The sequence below is a fragment of the Dichomitus squalens genome, assembly GCF_000275845.1.
Source record: "Dichomitus squalens LYAD-421 SS1 unplaced genomic scaffold DICSQscaffold_2, whole genome shotgun sequence".
Lineage (NCBI taxonomy): Eukaryota > Fungi > Basidiomycota > Agaricomycetes > Polyporales > Polyporaceae > Dichomitus > Dichomitus squalens.
In genome coordinates this window covers 1053190-1066484 of record NW_006766884.1, presented here as the reverse complement: position 1 = coordinate 1066484, position 13295 = coordinate 1053190, and the positions used below count along the sequence as shown (strand labels likewise).

Genomic DNA, 13295 nt, shown 5'->3' with positions numbered 1-13295 from the left:
CGCCGGCATGGCGGACGTGCGAGCACCCAGACCGTCCACCGACGAAGGTATGCACCCTCAACTCCTCTTTCACTCTGCGTTTCTATGTCGCTGCTACGGTCGCCTGACGTCCAACCTCCATCTCAATCAGAGACGGCCCCGCTCCTCCAGAATGCCTCCCATCCCGACGATGCTCCTGCGGAACAAGGCGAAGAACCCTCATACCTTGACCGCCTTGCCGCCATCGTGCAGGAGCCTTTGTCTCCGCTGACAAAACTCTTGCTTATCGCTACTCTTGTTTTCCTACTCCTGAGCTCCGTCTTCATCGGTCTTTTCGCCGGTGCGCAACACAAGCTGAACAGCGGCGAAGGACATGGACGGTCGACTGTCACGGTGACGTCTACGGCTACGACTACCGCGACTACCACCTCGCAGGCTACTACCACCGCCGTAACCACCACCACAGTCTCAGTCCCTCTCCCGGGTCCGACGGTCCCTCCCGAGGAGGTACGTTCCCACATTCACTACTCTTTTAGCAATGAATCCCATGTGCATACTCCCTTCGTATAGCCTGTATGCCTGTCACCCTCGTGCATCAGCCTCGCCTCCTCCGTGCTTTTGGGCATCGACGAATCCGAGGACCCCTGCGAGAACTTCTATGACTTCGCCAGTGAGTATACGGCTGCCATCATTGTTGTCCGTGCCCCTCACGTGTCTCCAGACGGCGGATGGCTCAAAGCCAACCCCATTCCCTCCGACAAGGGCAAGTTTGGCCACTTTGAAGAGATCGCCCAGCAGAACAAACGTCTGCTTCAGCAGATCCTCTCCGAGGACTCCTCGTTCCACTTCTCCGAGGCGTCGTCCCTTACTGCATCCAACCCATACGATGAACAGTTGCTTAAGAAGCTTCGTGGCCTCTATGACTCGTGCATAGACGAGGACTACCTCAACGAGGTTGGCGAGGCACCTTTGAAAGAAGTCACGGATAAGATCCGCCAACTCTTCCACGGCAAGACGACTGTTGTAGACCACTTTGAGCCCACCCCGGAGAAGGAGAGGGAAAGGCTGACAGCTACGGTTGCATACCTTCACTCGCGTGGTGAGCAGCTTCTGTCTAGCATTGGGCGTGTGAGTGCGGCCTTAACTGTACACAGGTATTGGTGGCCTGTTCTCCTACGTTATTGACGGAGACGTCGGGAACGACCCCAACTTCATGACACTCTGGATAAGCCAGCCTGATCTGGGTCTTCCCTCCAAGGTACTGTCATGCTTCCATCCTACTCAGTCCGCTTGTCTGAACTCTCAATAGGAGTATTATGAGGAAGAGTCTATTGTCGACCTATATCAGAGCACACTGCAGCGCCTCCTCGTGACGCTCGATAATGAGGACGATGCGCTTTTGCCAGAAGAACTCACAGAAGAGGAGACGCACAAGCTGGTCGTTCACGAGGAGCGTCTTCGAGTCTGGCCTCCTTGGCCCTGGCCGCCTTGGGGTGATGACGACGATGGGGACAAGGACAGCCCGAAAGAGAATCGCACCGAGCGTGCACACAGGCTCGCGAAGGCCGTGATCGAGTTCGAAAAGCGAATTGCGAACGCGAGTCTCGACCTGTGAGTCTCACATCCCTCTCTTCCTGTATCGCGCCCCCTTCTTAACATCACCTCCAGCGACGTCTTGTACCAGGATCCGGTTGCAACCTACAACCCCGTCCCTTTCAAGATCGTCAGCGACTCTCTCCCACAGTTCGACTTCTCGACGTACTTCTCCGCTTTCGTCCCGCGCAACTTCCCCTCGACGATCATCCTCACCTCTACGACGTACCTCCCGTCCCTCTCGGCTATCTTGAACGAGACGGATCGTGACGTGCTCGAGGCGTACTTCGTCACTCGCGCCGGGCTCGAGTACGCGTCGTATCTGGGGCTCGACACCGAGGCTTGGAAGGCCGTGCGCAGCCTCAACGAGGTGCTCAATGGGATCAAGAAGGGCGCTGTCGGCGACCGCGCGGAGTACTGCGTGTCCCAGGTGGAGAATGCGTTGGGCTTTGCGCTGGGAAGGTACTTTGTGAGGGAGACGTTTGGCGGGGAATCGAGGAAGGTCGCGAGGAAGGTCATCACCGGTGCGTTTCACGTGTTCATTGTGCTACGGAAGGGCTGATGTGTGTGGATAGACATCATCGGGGCTTTCAAGCAGTCGCTGAAGAAGCTCGAGTGGATGGACGAAGAGAGTGCTGCCGCCGCTGCCGGAAAGGTATGCCTCCCTGCCCAGTTGATGACTTCGTGTACGCTGAGGCCGGCTTTGTAGGCGGACGCACTGCGCGTCAAGGTCGGGTACCCGCTCTCGCCCAACACCGAGGACCCTCGCTCTCTCGCTAGCTACTATGCTCGCGTTAAAATCAACAACGACACGTTCTTCGAGAACATCCTTAGTGCCGAGTAAGTGTTACCGATGTATGCGTTGGTGAGCTGTTCTGCTGACCACTGTTCCTCATGGCATTGCAGGATCTCTGAGCAAGTCCGCACATGGTATCAGATCGGGAAGCAGCGCGACCCCCTGTCTTGGGAGATGTATGCGTCTACCGTCAACGCGTACTTTAATCCGCCCGCCAATGAGGTACGTCCGACTCAGTAACTCAGCCGCGTCCATATGCTCAACCCGCGGCCTCTAAGATCGTCTTCCCGGCCGGTATCCTCCGGCCTCCATTCTTCCAGGTTGACTGGTGAGTGTAAAAGCTGCACGCGTACATTGTAGACCTCAGCCTCACTCTTGCCGCAGGCCTGGCTACATAAATTACGGGTCGTTTGGACACGTCGCTGCTCATGAGCTCACAGTACGTCTCTATCCCAGTGATCGCTAGAACGATGATTGCTAACATCGCTGTACCTTCTAGCACGCGTTCGATTCGGCAGGCCGGCTGTACAACCAGGACGGAAAGTTGGAAGAGTGGTGGACGAACACGACGAGCGAAGGCTTCAACGTCCGTCAGAAGTGCATCGTGGACCAGTACTCCAGTATGTCATGGTTCAGCCTTTCTCATTGCGTCGACTCACCAGGCTTTCAGACTACACGGTCGATGATGGCAAGGGCGGCAAGATCCACGTCAACGGCAATCTGTGCGTAGAGCCCTTGACAAGATGTCTGATATTCACTCAACATGACCGGTGACAGCACTTCTGGCGAGAATATCGGCGACAGCGGTCTCATCCAGGCGTTCCGAGCTTGGAAGGCGCAGTACAGTGAAGATACCGAGGTCCTTCTTCCTGGGTTGAACTACACTCGGTAAGCTCCGTCGAACCATTCGATAATTGTTACCACCCTGATTGCGCATTCGTAGCGAGCAGCTATTCTTCATCTCGTTCGCCCGCAGCTGGGGTCAGAACATCAAGCCTGAGGCTGCCGTAAGTATTGATAGTCGTCTATGGCACCATGCGAATAACTCAAATAACGTTCACGCAGGTCGCAAGAGTACGTACAGACCCGCATTCACCCAACCGCTACCGCGTGGATGGCACCGTCTCGAACATCCCGGAGTTTGCAGCAGCGTTCAACTGCTCGCCGAAGGCGAAGGTCAGTCTCACTACCCTTCTAACAGCACAAGGGGGGTGCTGACTTGAAATCTAGCTCAACCCTCCACAGGAGAAGAGGTGCCTCTTTTGGTGAAGGAGACGACAGGAAGGAGGAGATTGTACAACATCGACGCTATTTATGCAACAGACTGAATACACTACACACGTGCATTAGTGGCTCTTGATAGATGACGGCCGCTCTACGTGAGCCAGTCAATACATCAGTCTCCGGCCGTCAATATCAGTCCATTTCGGCGAGGTACATGTCATGGCCACGAGGGAACGACAATGATACTGCCGAAAGGGTCGGCAGAGTGGGCTCGGTGTCCTGTGTGCCGAGCCCGTGCAAATACAGGAAGAAGCGAGAGACAAAGACGGGGATTAGGCTGGATGAAACCAGGACGAAACTCGTCAGGATACCACGTAATAACAGTCCGTGGTAGGGCATTCACTCACACCCTTGGTACAACTACCACGCCATTGAACGGAACAAACGAAACTACTACTTCTGTGATGTTAATGACTGACAGCGTACTGTGGAATCAAGCAGAGTCCATGAGGTCCGAGGTGCAGCCACCAACGGGATCAACGTACCCAAACGTCTGCAATCCATGCCACAGTAGAAACGACGCGAATGACGCAGACAATCCAAACTCTCTTGCGGTACGGATTGTGCTCCATGTTTGGACCCATGTTGCAGCAAGTACCAGGCCATTTGATAGGAGAGCGCATGTTCGCGATAATATGAATACTATTGACTGGCGTTAAGGCAGTCTGCATGTGCAGGCCTCGATACCAATACGCACGTCTGGCAAGGCCAAAGGGTTGAACTGTTGCACCGAAAACCAGACAAGGAGAGGGGGGCTTACATGTGTAATGTCGTGCCCGCGATTTCCGGGACAATTTGCACGCAGTTAAGGCTCGTCGAAGGAGATATGGTTGTCTCAGCCATGATGTACTGCGCTCCATTCAGCTCGCGTCCATTGTAGGAGAAAATACATACCACATCTATGATTACAGTTGTAAGCCCTAGTAGGACGATAGGTAAGGTTATCTTCCAATTACGCATGGTGACCGCATGCGCGCGCAAGCCGGCAAAAGCTGTTGGAAAGATCGTCTAGACCCCTGAACGACGTCGCCAGAAAGCAGACATACCAACCCATGCAGCATAGAGCAAAGGGTTGCATGCTTGTGTTACACGAGTTAAGGTCTTGCAGCTGCTTCATAGTGAGCCGATGCAGAATGAGACGAAGGAGTGCAATCACCTCTGTTCATTGAAAGGAGACCCCTTCGGTATTGCCACAACTATGGTGAAACGTGCACTCACCGAGAAATCCTGCCCAGGTAGAGAGATGGCAAAGGAACAGAAATAGTAGAGAAGACCAATATATCTGTTTAACAGGGAGACAACTTTCGCCCATGAAAGCTTATGATCCCATAAGAAGTCGATCTCGCGGTCCAGCGTGGTAAAGTATTCAAAAGCGAGCATCGCTGTCGTTGATAGAGGTCGTAAGGCAGATATTGGGAACAAGGTGAACTGTTCTTGCCTACAGGGGCAACGGCTGAATAGCGGTATGCTCGACTGCGCAGAAACCGACGATCAGTATGCTGATCTTCGTGTAACCAGAGAAGTCACTGGCGACCCACCTATATTCCTCATCGTCCAACCACAGTGAGTCGCTGTTGGTAACGTCCATTATTCAAGGGCGTTGGCCAAGACACATAGTGACAGCAGGTGGGGCAAGAGATGTAAGAGGGAGATGGCAGGTGGCGGCGGCTTCCCTACTTTGACCTCTTATATGGTGGGGACTGGCAATGTATGCGCGCCGACCACCAAGCTGTTAATATATAGACTTACGTGAACACGTATATGCCGGGGCCCACTGCCATGGGATCTGCCTGAGGCACATCGTCCTCGGTCCGAGCTGTGGAGAAAGTTGAGAGTAGTGGCTGTACGGGACCTTCCCTAGGCTCAATTTGCTACTGGCAGTAACACCGGGGGCACTACCTGCCATATATCGGCAGAAACCAGAGGCCGACATGATCGCGGCCAGAGTATTCGCAGTAATATGGTTTTGCGCTGTGAATGCCGCTGGAAGCTCCACGAATGAGGTATCATACATTCATGACCATTCATCTGTACTAGCAAGGTAAGCACGGAGCCTCGAGGGCTGAGTTTTGTGTAAAGTCTCAAACCTGTGTAGCATCCTTCAATGAGCTCAGCTGCGACAGCTATCGTGGACCCTACTAGGTACCACTTGTAGCTATAGACGGCTCGTGGACCACGTGAGGAGTTACAAACAGCAACACTAGTGCTTCGTGTCTTTGCGAGCGCCCGCAGCATCTTCGGACAGCTCGCGGCACTCTCGGCACACATACTACGCGAGGATCTAACCCGCGAGAGGAGGAATATACGAGATTCTGATTGATGTCCCCTTTCCTTCCGCCCAGCAACATGTCCCCTTCGGGGTGACATACGAAAAAATTGGAACGATACAGAGAAGATTAGCATGGCCCCTGCACAAGGATGACACGCTTTCCCGGAGTGGTAGACCTACGGGTCTCAATATTTATCTTTTTCGTTCTAGTGAGCCTAGAAAGCTCACGAGACAGCGCACTCCCACATCGTCGTCAACGCAGACCTGAGGCCTTGTAGTGGCAACTGCTCGAATCGCAGATCTAAACGGCCCCAGAGGCGGTCTCGAACCATGCGTTTTCGCACGGAGGCACGGATATCCCTATCGTCCTGTGACATGTCTGACATCAGACGAGTTGCAAAGGCCCCAATTCCAGCATACCGCCGTGAGTGGTAGCAGATCTTTGCGATAAAGTGGTATTGGCAAAGCAAAAAGATAGCACAACAACTCGTACACAGCATGGCAACACTACTAGTACTGATACAACAAGAACCGCAGCTTGTACAGACGACAGAACCATCGCGCGGCGACGCTGTCTACCCCAAGCAAGATGACGCATGCAACGTCTTCTGCTTAGAGCGCCAGGGCCGCTCGCGGACACCTGGCGTGTCCCTCACCGGCCGTACGTGGAATGCAGACGCGTCATATCCAGCGGCGGAGGCCGATTCGACTTGCGCTTCGACTTGCGCGGACCGCTTGCTTGGTAGGGCTTTGCGGACACTGGAGGTTTCGGTGACGGCATCGCGGCGGCCGAACGCAGGCTGCCTTTCCGGGAGGGCGTGAGGAGCGCGCTCACCGGGGGCTGGCCGAACGTTGTCGCTAACGAGCTCGAGCGTGGGGGGCCTGGTGAGGGCTTGATCGTCGATGAAAATGGTACGTACATCGCCGACGGGGGGAGACCCGTCGGCGTTGACGTGAGGTCAGAACGATCGGAGCCCGAACCGCCTGAACCTGACGAGTACGACGAGTACTCGTCTGAAGGAGGTGAGGCGGGCGTCACTGTTGCGGAGATCCATGCGCTCTGAAGAATCTTGGCCGACTTGTTGGCAGTGAGCGGCGTCTTGGTATTCCGGAGTGCGGAGGGTACGGCAGAGAGCTTTTCGTGATCGAAAGTCGAGCTCCTGACCACAGAGCTCTTCATCGTGGAGCTCCGCATAGCCGAGCTCTTGAGCGTGCCGCTCGCAACCATCCGGTCTGAGAAATCAGAAGGGAGGCGTATTGAGGGGGCGGCAGAGGGGAGAGGGGCTTTCGACCATGTTGTGCGCACGGGGGAAGGTCGAGCGCTGTTGAGTTGCTCGCGCAGCCTGAACCAAGGATATGTTCTCGTGTGGGCGCTCCAGATCGTGGAGTCGTCCTTCATGTGGATGATGGCAGACACCATCAAGACGCAGAGATAGACAAGTACTGGAACGGCGTCAGAGATCTGACCGTGAACGGGCAATCTGAAACGACTCACGATTGGCCATCCCTATCCACGAGAACGCGAGAAGCACATCTGTTGTTGCGCATGCGCCGGGAAGAAGAAGATTTGCTACAACACGATATGATTCATGATTATTTCGCAAGATGACAGACGTTTGCTCACCTGCAAAGCTGCACATCATGTTGGGAAGCATAGCGGTGACAGCGGCAGCACCAGCTAAGGGCTGATGAGAACATATTTCACGCGTTTCTAGACTGTGCGGACTTACCGAGATTCAATATCCAGAACAGACCGACCCAAGCACACTCAAACCATACCCGACTGACAAGGGCGTTTTTGCGTAGTTGGTCGAGGAACATCACTGGGAACATCCATAGGATGCCAGCTGCGCCGATCGCAATGAGGTATGCATCAACGAATGCTGCGAAATCATAGCACGTCAGGAAAGCTATGTCGATTGCAAGAGGTGGATACGCACGAGTCCACCCAATTTCTTGGGCTAATGTCAGATTCCATACCGCGATAACACAAAGGACAGCATTGCAAAGAGTGAAAAGGGCTGGACGATTTGTTACTAGTCAACATCATCGTTCGATTTGCTCGCTTATAACGCTTACCAAAAGAAGAGTACCGGCAAGAAGAAAGAGAGAAGTTGACCATGGCGTGCACGAGCAAAAGCGCAGAGCGTTAGAGAGGACTGGGACCGGTCGACGGTAGCGTGCAATCGGATTAGTTGGCCAACACGATGAGATTAAGTACCAGCTCCGTGTCCGGAATCCTGTCCGACAATGCGTCAAGCAAGTGACCTTGGGAGAGAAGAAGGAAACAGAAACAAAGGAGGGTGAAAGCACAAAGCTCGAGGCCAAACAACCCCTGACGTGCCGAATATAACAGGTCTCGCGCTGCATCGCCAAGGATTACGTACTCGCCCTCTGAAACCTTGAGCCAGCGCGGTGATCATCCCGTTGTTATGGACACAACTGCACGCTTCCTCGGGACTACCGTCCCCGCTCGACCTCCCCGAATTCTGACCTAGCTCTGGGTGGAATGTTTGTGCGCATATATTGGACTCCTGAGGCAGACTTACTTTCATTCCACCTGTTGACCAACAAGAATGTCTTCATATTCTTTCGGCGCTGCTGCACACCTGTCAAGATATGGCTGATTGTGTTGGATATGAATCACGCTCCGATCCATCATTACATCCACACCGTCATTGCCGTTAGGAACAGACAGCGCCGGAACTTGGCAGCGCATTTCATCGCCCATTGATCAAGACAGGCGGCGCACCTGACTGACCGAGATTGACGCAAATGAGCGTCGATGGCGCTCTGTTATAACACGGAGCGATGTAACAGCCCGAAACAACTGAGTATACAGGCGTTGTATTGTCGTCAAAGCCATAAGTGTGTAAGAATCCAAATGGACGAGGGCGCTACAGACCAAGGAGCTCCAAGTATGGACGCTGCAAACGGCAATCAAGCAAGACGCCGGTGGCGTCCCGACATCCTCGTCCCCGGCTTGGAGACTTCGAGTCTGTCCTCCACTTGGCCACCACCGGGTCCACTCGCTCGTTACAACAGGAAATTCCACCATACGCAAGTCTTAGCTACACGAGTCCGCCATCCTTCCACTCTGCAGACACCTGCAGTCGGTTCGACTCCCTCTGAGTGATATCGGTACCCCGAGGACAGCCTACGTGACCTGCGTACAGAGATGCGCGTCGGTACAGGCTATGGCGACATCATACGCTCAGTTCTGATTTGTTGCGCGGTCGCTGCCAACGCGTTCGTACACCATCAGTCAATATCATCTACACGTCCCAGACTGACCTCTTGCCGTTTCCTGCCCGCAGGTTATGTGGCGGAGGCGTCTACAGCTTCCCGCTCATTGCACCGACCCTAGTGGAACATCTTAAGCTTACACAGCCTCACTTGACGACCATTGCCTTAGCGTGAGCTCAGGTCTCGTCGTGGATACGGGTTGATCAGGTGCTCAAGAAGCCTTCAACAGGGGCATGGCTGGGCAATATCCATTCGCGGCAATCGCAGGAATAGCAATTGATCGTTATGGCGCATGGTCATGCTCGTTTGCCGCATCCATGCTGTACTCTGTTGGGTTCGGATTGTTTGCGAGGGAAGTAGCTCAAGCACCCGCAGATGTAACGTCTGCGTCCGATGGCACGTTCCATAGGCTTGTCCTCTACTTCGGGATGATCGGTCTTGCTACTGTATCCTCGTATGTCTAGTCATCCTGCTATAACTTGTGAACCTGGCTAACACCCGGTTTCTCAGATACTTCTCCTTGTTGTTTGCTGCGACCAAGTCGTTCCCGCAGTACATTGGCATCGCCTCCGGGACGAGCATGTCTATATTCGGACTCTCGCCGCTATTCTTGTCTCTCGTCGCCTCTAAGCTGTTCACCGTGCCTGGCCAGATTCTTGATGTGTCCAGCTATTTCACTTTCCTGGCTATCGTGACAGGCTCCATACACCTGGTCACTGCTGCGATCTTCCGCGCCAACCAGCGGTTCTATAGCACAATTGAGGAGGCAAGGTCGGCGAACTTAGACACAGAATCTGCAGCTAACGGGCAAGAGGCGGAACCTCTTCTCGCGAATGCGGCGGAGGAATCGGACGATGCCCCAAAGGACCCTGTCAATGTCCGCGTCGTACCCGTGAAGGAACCCCAAGAAGGCAGTAGCCTCGACCTGTTCAAAGATCCGTGGTTCTGGGTCTTCGCCTCCTGGATAACGATTATAGTTGGCTCCGTATGGGCTCTTGTACGATGCGCTCTTCCGCTACTGACATAGGTTTTCAGGCTGAGATGGTCATCTCGAACCTGGGCTCTATCGTCCTCTCCTTGCCCCCCAGCACATCGGCAGGGAACGCGACGGCCAACGTGTCCAGCCAAGTCCGCCTCCTCTCCTTCTTCAACACCATCTCGCGACTGCTCATTGGTCCGCTCGCCGACGCCCTTGCGCCGGTGGCTGCGCACCTCGACGGCGTCTGGGCGTTCTCCCGCAAGCGGCACACCAGCAGGGTCGCGTTCATGATCGCAACGTCGCTGTTGCTTGCGCTAACGTTTGCGTGGCTCGAGCTGGGGGTCAGGGCGCAGGAGGACGTATGGTCACTCAGCGTCGGAACAGGGATCGCCTACGGCTCGACGTTCACGCTCCTGTAAGTGCCATCCCAATCTCGCATGCGACGAACTACTCATGTCGCGCATCCTCGTAGACCTGGAATCCTGTCGTCGATCTGGGGCCTCAACAACCTGGGCCGCAACTTCGGCTACATCTCTTATGCCGCGTTCATCGGCACCACAGTATTCTCGTACCTGTATGCGTTCATCGCCGCCCGCCACGTCCCGCCCGGCGAGACGGCGTGCAAAGGCGTCCAGTGCTGGCAGTCGACGTTCTGGATCAGCGTGGGGACGGCCATCGTTGCCTGCATTGTGTCCTTCGTACTGTGGAGACGATGGAGGGCTAGAGTATGAGGTCGCCTCCCAAGTATGATGACATAGCATCGTTTGGAAACCCTCTGTAGAGTCTGCTCGAGTCCAGCAAGTATCGAGATAGAACATGTAGTGTATTGTACAGTATATTGCTCGGACATGGATATCTACTCCCCTTTTGCTGCAGGATGGGACGCAGACTTGCCCTCGGGGTATCCGAACCAAATGCCCAACAGCAACGCCGCGTTGGCGGCAACCAGGGTTCCGGATGAAAGGTTGGTCGACGGGAATACATTCCACGCGTACTCGATCCCTAGTAAAAGCGCAAGCCTGGAGCGTGGTGAGCAACATCATCGGGGCCCTTTGCTGGCTGGTGAGCGTACCGTACGACGACCGGATACTTCGTCCTCCAGGCAAGGAATGGGAGTTGCACCGCATACCAGGAGTAAAACTGATAGTGGAGCGACCGCGCGAACAGAATGCCAATGAGATTTGAGGTGTACAGAACCGTAGTAACGTCTGTGGAGACCAAGTCATGAGCAGCTGAAGCATCCTTCACCGCTGAGTATAGTACTTACAGTCCGCTGTCAAGGGCGCCACTGCGGGAGCTCGCAGAGGTTGCTCGAACCCTCTCCTGAGGACCGCCATCACACCACCATCACGCCTGCACCAACGAAATAGCCCAAACAGAGCCAAGGTGGTGACATGGGCAACGAGGAGAGCCTCGGCCCATGTCGAGTTGAGGAAGAGGTCCTCGCCGAGGAAACGCCAGTTCACGGTCCACTTGAAGAGGAAGACCCTCCCAAGCTCATACGAGTATTTGAGGTATGACCGGGGATGATAAAGGAGGAACGGCAAGCCGGCGAGTACCTGAGTTGCCCCGAGTGCAAGTACGTGAAGAAGAGTAGAGACGAGACCGCGGCGCTTGAATAGGATGACGAGCAGGCCGGGCACGTAGAGTAGAACTGACATCTTGACTGACAATCCAGCACTATTCCAAATGATATGAAGGTGGATGAATACACCCAAGAATGTGGGGCTGCGTACCCGAGAAGAAGGATGCCGAGTGCATCCCAGCCACGCGCGAAAGCAAGGATTGCAGCTTGGGCACCGACAACAGCCCAACAATCGTTGAAGAGACGTAGCACATAGATGGAGTGCAGTCGCTTGCTGAGAGGAAGCAGGAGCAGAATCCAGTTCGGCACACCGCCAGCTTGCTTGTATATGGCTGCCGTGAGAGCCAGGGTTATGAGGTAGAGTCCTCCATAGATTTGCTGGCCCTTCCAGAGGTTCTGCCCGGCGTCCGTCAAAGAGTACAGCATGTGGTGGACATACACATGCCCTGCTGGATATCTGCCAATTGCCTTGATAGTCAGTCCGTCTCGTACATCACAAACAATAGGTCACGCACACTATGGGCCCAGTTGGTCCTGTAATGAGAGCATAGTCTCGTTCCCCCTTCATGTACAGCTCCAACTGGTACATGTAAGTCTCCCAGTCAATCTCCGTGTCTGCAGAATTCGCGTCAAGTCGGCGACATTGGGGCAGGATACACTTGCTGACATGGTACGAAGCGTACGATGAGTTGTGTCAGGACAGCGTCACCGACGATTACGAGTGTTGCGAGGGTGCCGAAGTAACGAGGGTCCGTGAGCAGATTGTATGCGAGGTTCCATAGTGATTGTGCGAGTTGAGCGATAGTAGACATTCAGACGCATAGAGAGGTGGGTGCCAAGTACAAGCCATGGTAGACTGGGAGTCGACCCGGACAGCACTTGGGTGCTTTGCCGCTCTAGCGTATGCGAAGCCCTTGCCGGTCAGTCCTTGAACTCATCTTGGACCATGCAGGCACAATGATACTGCAGAAAAGTGCGGGACTGGACTACGCAAAGGTAAGCATAACGCAAATGACGGCTGGTTTCCGAGTTCAAGGAGGCAAGGGCAAAATAAATATTGAGACCCGTAGGTCTACCACTCCGGGAAAGCGTGTCATCCTTGTGCAGGGGCCATGCTAATCTTCTCTGTATCGTTCCAATTTTTTCGTATGTCACCCCGAAGGGGACATGTTGTTGTGCGAAGGGGCAAGCGACATGTGTTGCTGTTCTGCATTTTCCTGCCTTCGCGGGTATGATCCTTTCGGTGCGGTTGCCGGCGGCGCGTCCATTGCCTGAGAGGCGCTCTCGGGCGTTTGCCACCACCTCCTTGTCTACGACCATCGCATCGGTCTGCCCGAGTCTCGACCTAATCTCTCGTTGACTTGCATCATACGCTTGCACGCCCCAATGCTAGACGTCGGTTCGCCCGCTTAAGCGTATGAGAATAAATAAATACAAGGCACAACGATGAGCGCTTCGCCGTGTAAAGCCCGCCAACCGCTTCGCGAGGTAGCTATTGTTCTCGTTTAGAGCCATTGTCCTGCGCGTGTTACGTCTCCGGGCCTCCCACCTTATTAAAAGCAAG

The 13295-nt window shown here is 54.5% G+C and overlaps 6 protein-coding genes across 6 annotated transcripts; 2 read left to right on the top strand and 4 right to left on the bottom strand.

The window, feature by feature from the left end:
- Positions 1-7: 7 nt before the first annotated feature.
- DICSQDRAFT_97666 (metalloprotease) lies at positions 8-3929 on the top strand (the record flags this gene model as incomplete). The annotated part of the gene is made up of 18 exons (XM_007361196.1): positions 8-47; positions 131-486; positions 550-649; positions 701-1078; positions 1134-1237; positions 1289-1590; positions 1648-2096; positions 2148-2227; positions 2282-2412; positions 2479-2590; positions 2647-2696; positions 2753-2807; positions 2868-2988; positions 3039-3090; positions 3146-3256; positions 3312-3375; positions 3434-3544; positions 3599-3929. 18 exons carry the CDS (start codon positions 8-10, stop codon positions 3635-3637), a joined length of 2655 nt encoding a protein of 884 aa, XP_007361258.1. The 3' UTR covers positions 3638-3929.
- A 156-nt stretch (positions 3930-4085) lies between these two features.
- DICSQDRAFT_49269 (uncharacterized protein) lies at positions 4086-5032 on the bottom strand (the record flags this gene model as incomplete). Its single annotated transcript, XM_007361195.1, has 3 exons — positions 4086-4301; positions 4550-4660; positions 4850-5032. 3 exons carry the CDS (start codon positions 5030-5032, stop codon positions 4086-4088), a joined length of 510 nt encoding a protein of 169 aa, XP_007361257.1.
- Positions 5033-6000: 968 nt separating this feature from the next.
- DICSQDRAFT_48725 (uncharacterized protein) lies at positions 6001-6189 on the top strand (the record flags this gene model as incomplete). Its single annotated transcript, XM_007361194.1, has 1 exon — positions 6001-6189. A coding segment is annotated over one exon (189 nt), but the record flags the coding sequence as incomplete, so codon positions are not given.
- A 112-nt stretch (positions 6190-6301) lies between these two features.
- DICSQDRAFT_152007 (uncharacterized protein) lies at positions 6302-8226 on the bottom strand. The gene is made up of 6 exons (XM_007361193.1): positions 8001-8226; positions 7862-7942; positions 7652-7804; positions 7546-7599; positions 7417-7491; positions 6302-7364 (listed from the first exon to the last, which is right to left on the bottom strand). The coding sequence occupies exons 1-6, from the start codon at positions 8041-8043 to the stop codon at positions 6574-6576; spliced, it is 1197 nt and encodes a 398-aa protein (XP_007361255.1). The 5' UTR covers positions 8044-8226; the 3' UTR covers positions 6302-6573.
- Positions 8227-8958: 732 nt separating this feature from the next.
- On the bottom strand, positions 8959-12550 carry DICSQDRAFT_177383 (glycosyltransferase family 58 protein). Its single transcript, XM_007361192.1, has 11 exons — positions 12399-12550; positions 12247-12346; positions 11883-12188; positions 11414-11826; positions 11219-11354; positions 10619-11165; positions 10203-10561; positions 9678-10152; positions 9397-9621; positions 9239-9337; positions 8959-9170 (listed from the first exon to the last, which is right to left on the bottom strand). The coding sequence occupies exons 1-6, from the start codon at positions 12541-12543 to the stop codon at positions 11003-11005; spliced, it is 1263 nt and encodes a 420-aa protein (XP_007361254.1). The 5' UTR covers positions 12544-12550; the 3' UTR covers positions 8959-9170; positions 9239-9337; positions 9397-9621; positions 9678-10152; positions 10203-10561; positions 10619-11002.
- A 195-nt stretch (positions 12551-12745) lies between these two features.
- Positions 12746-12898, bottom strand: DICSQDRAFT_26118 (uncharacterized protein; the record flags this gene model as incomplete). The annotated part of the gene is made up of 1 exon (XM_007361191.1): positions 12746-12898. A coding segment is annotated over one exon (153 nt), but the record flags the coding sequence as incomplete, so codon positions are not given.
- Positions 12899-13295: the final 397 nt, after the last annotated feature.

Coding starts and splice junctions, on each gene's coding strand:
- DICSQDRAFT_152007 (XM_007361193.1), bottom strand. CDS start 8,043: ATGGTCAACTTCTCTCTTTCTTCTTGCCGGTACTCTTCTTTTG. Junction 7,805..7,861: donor CCAAGAAATTGGGTGGACTC/GTGCGTATCCAC, acceptor ATGATTTCGCAG/CATTCGTTGATGCATACCTC. Junction 7,492..7,545: donor CATGATGTGCAGCTTTGCAG/GTGAGCAAACGT, acceptor ATCGTGTTGTAG/CAAATCTTCTTCTTCCCGGC.
- DICSQDRAFT_177383 (XM_007361192.1), bottom strand. CDS start 12,543: ATGTCTACTATCGCTCAACTCGCACAATCACTATGGAACCTCGCATAC. Junction 12,347..12,398: donor CATCGTACGCTTCGTACCAT/GTCAGCAAGTGT, acceptor CGAATTCTGCAG/ACACGGAGATTGACTGGGAG. Junction 12,189..12,246: donor GGACCAACTGGGCCCATAGT/GTGCGTGACCTA, acceptor GGCAATTGGCAG/ATATCCAGCAGGGCATGTGT.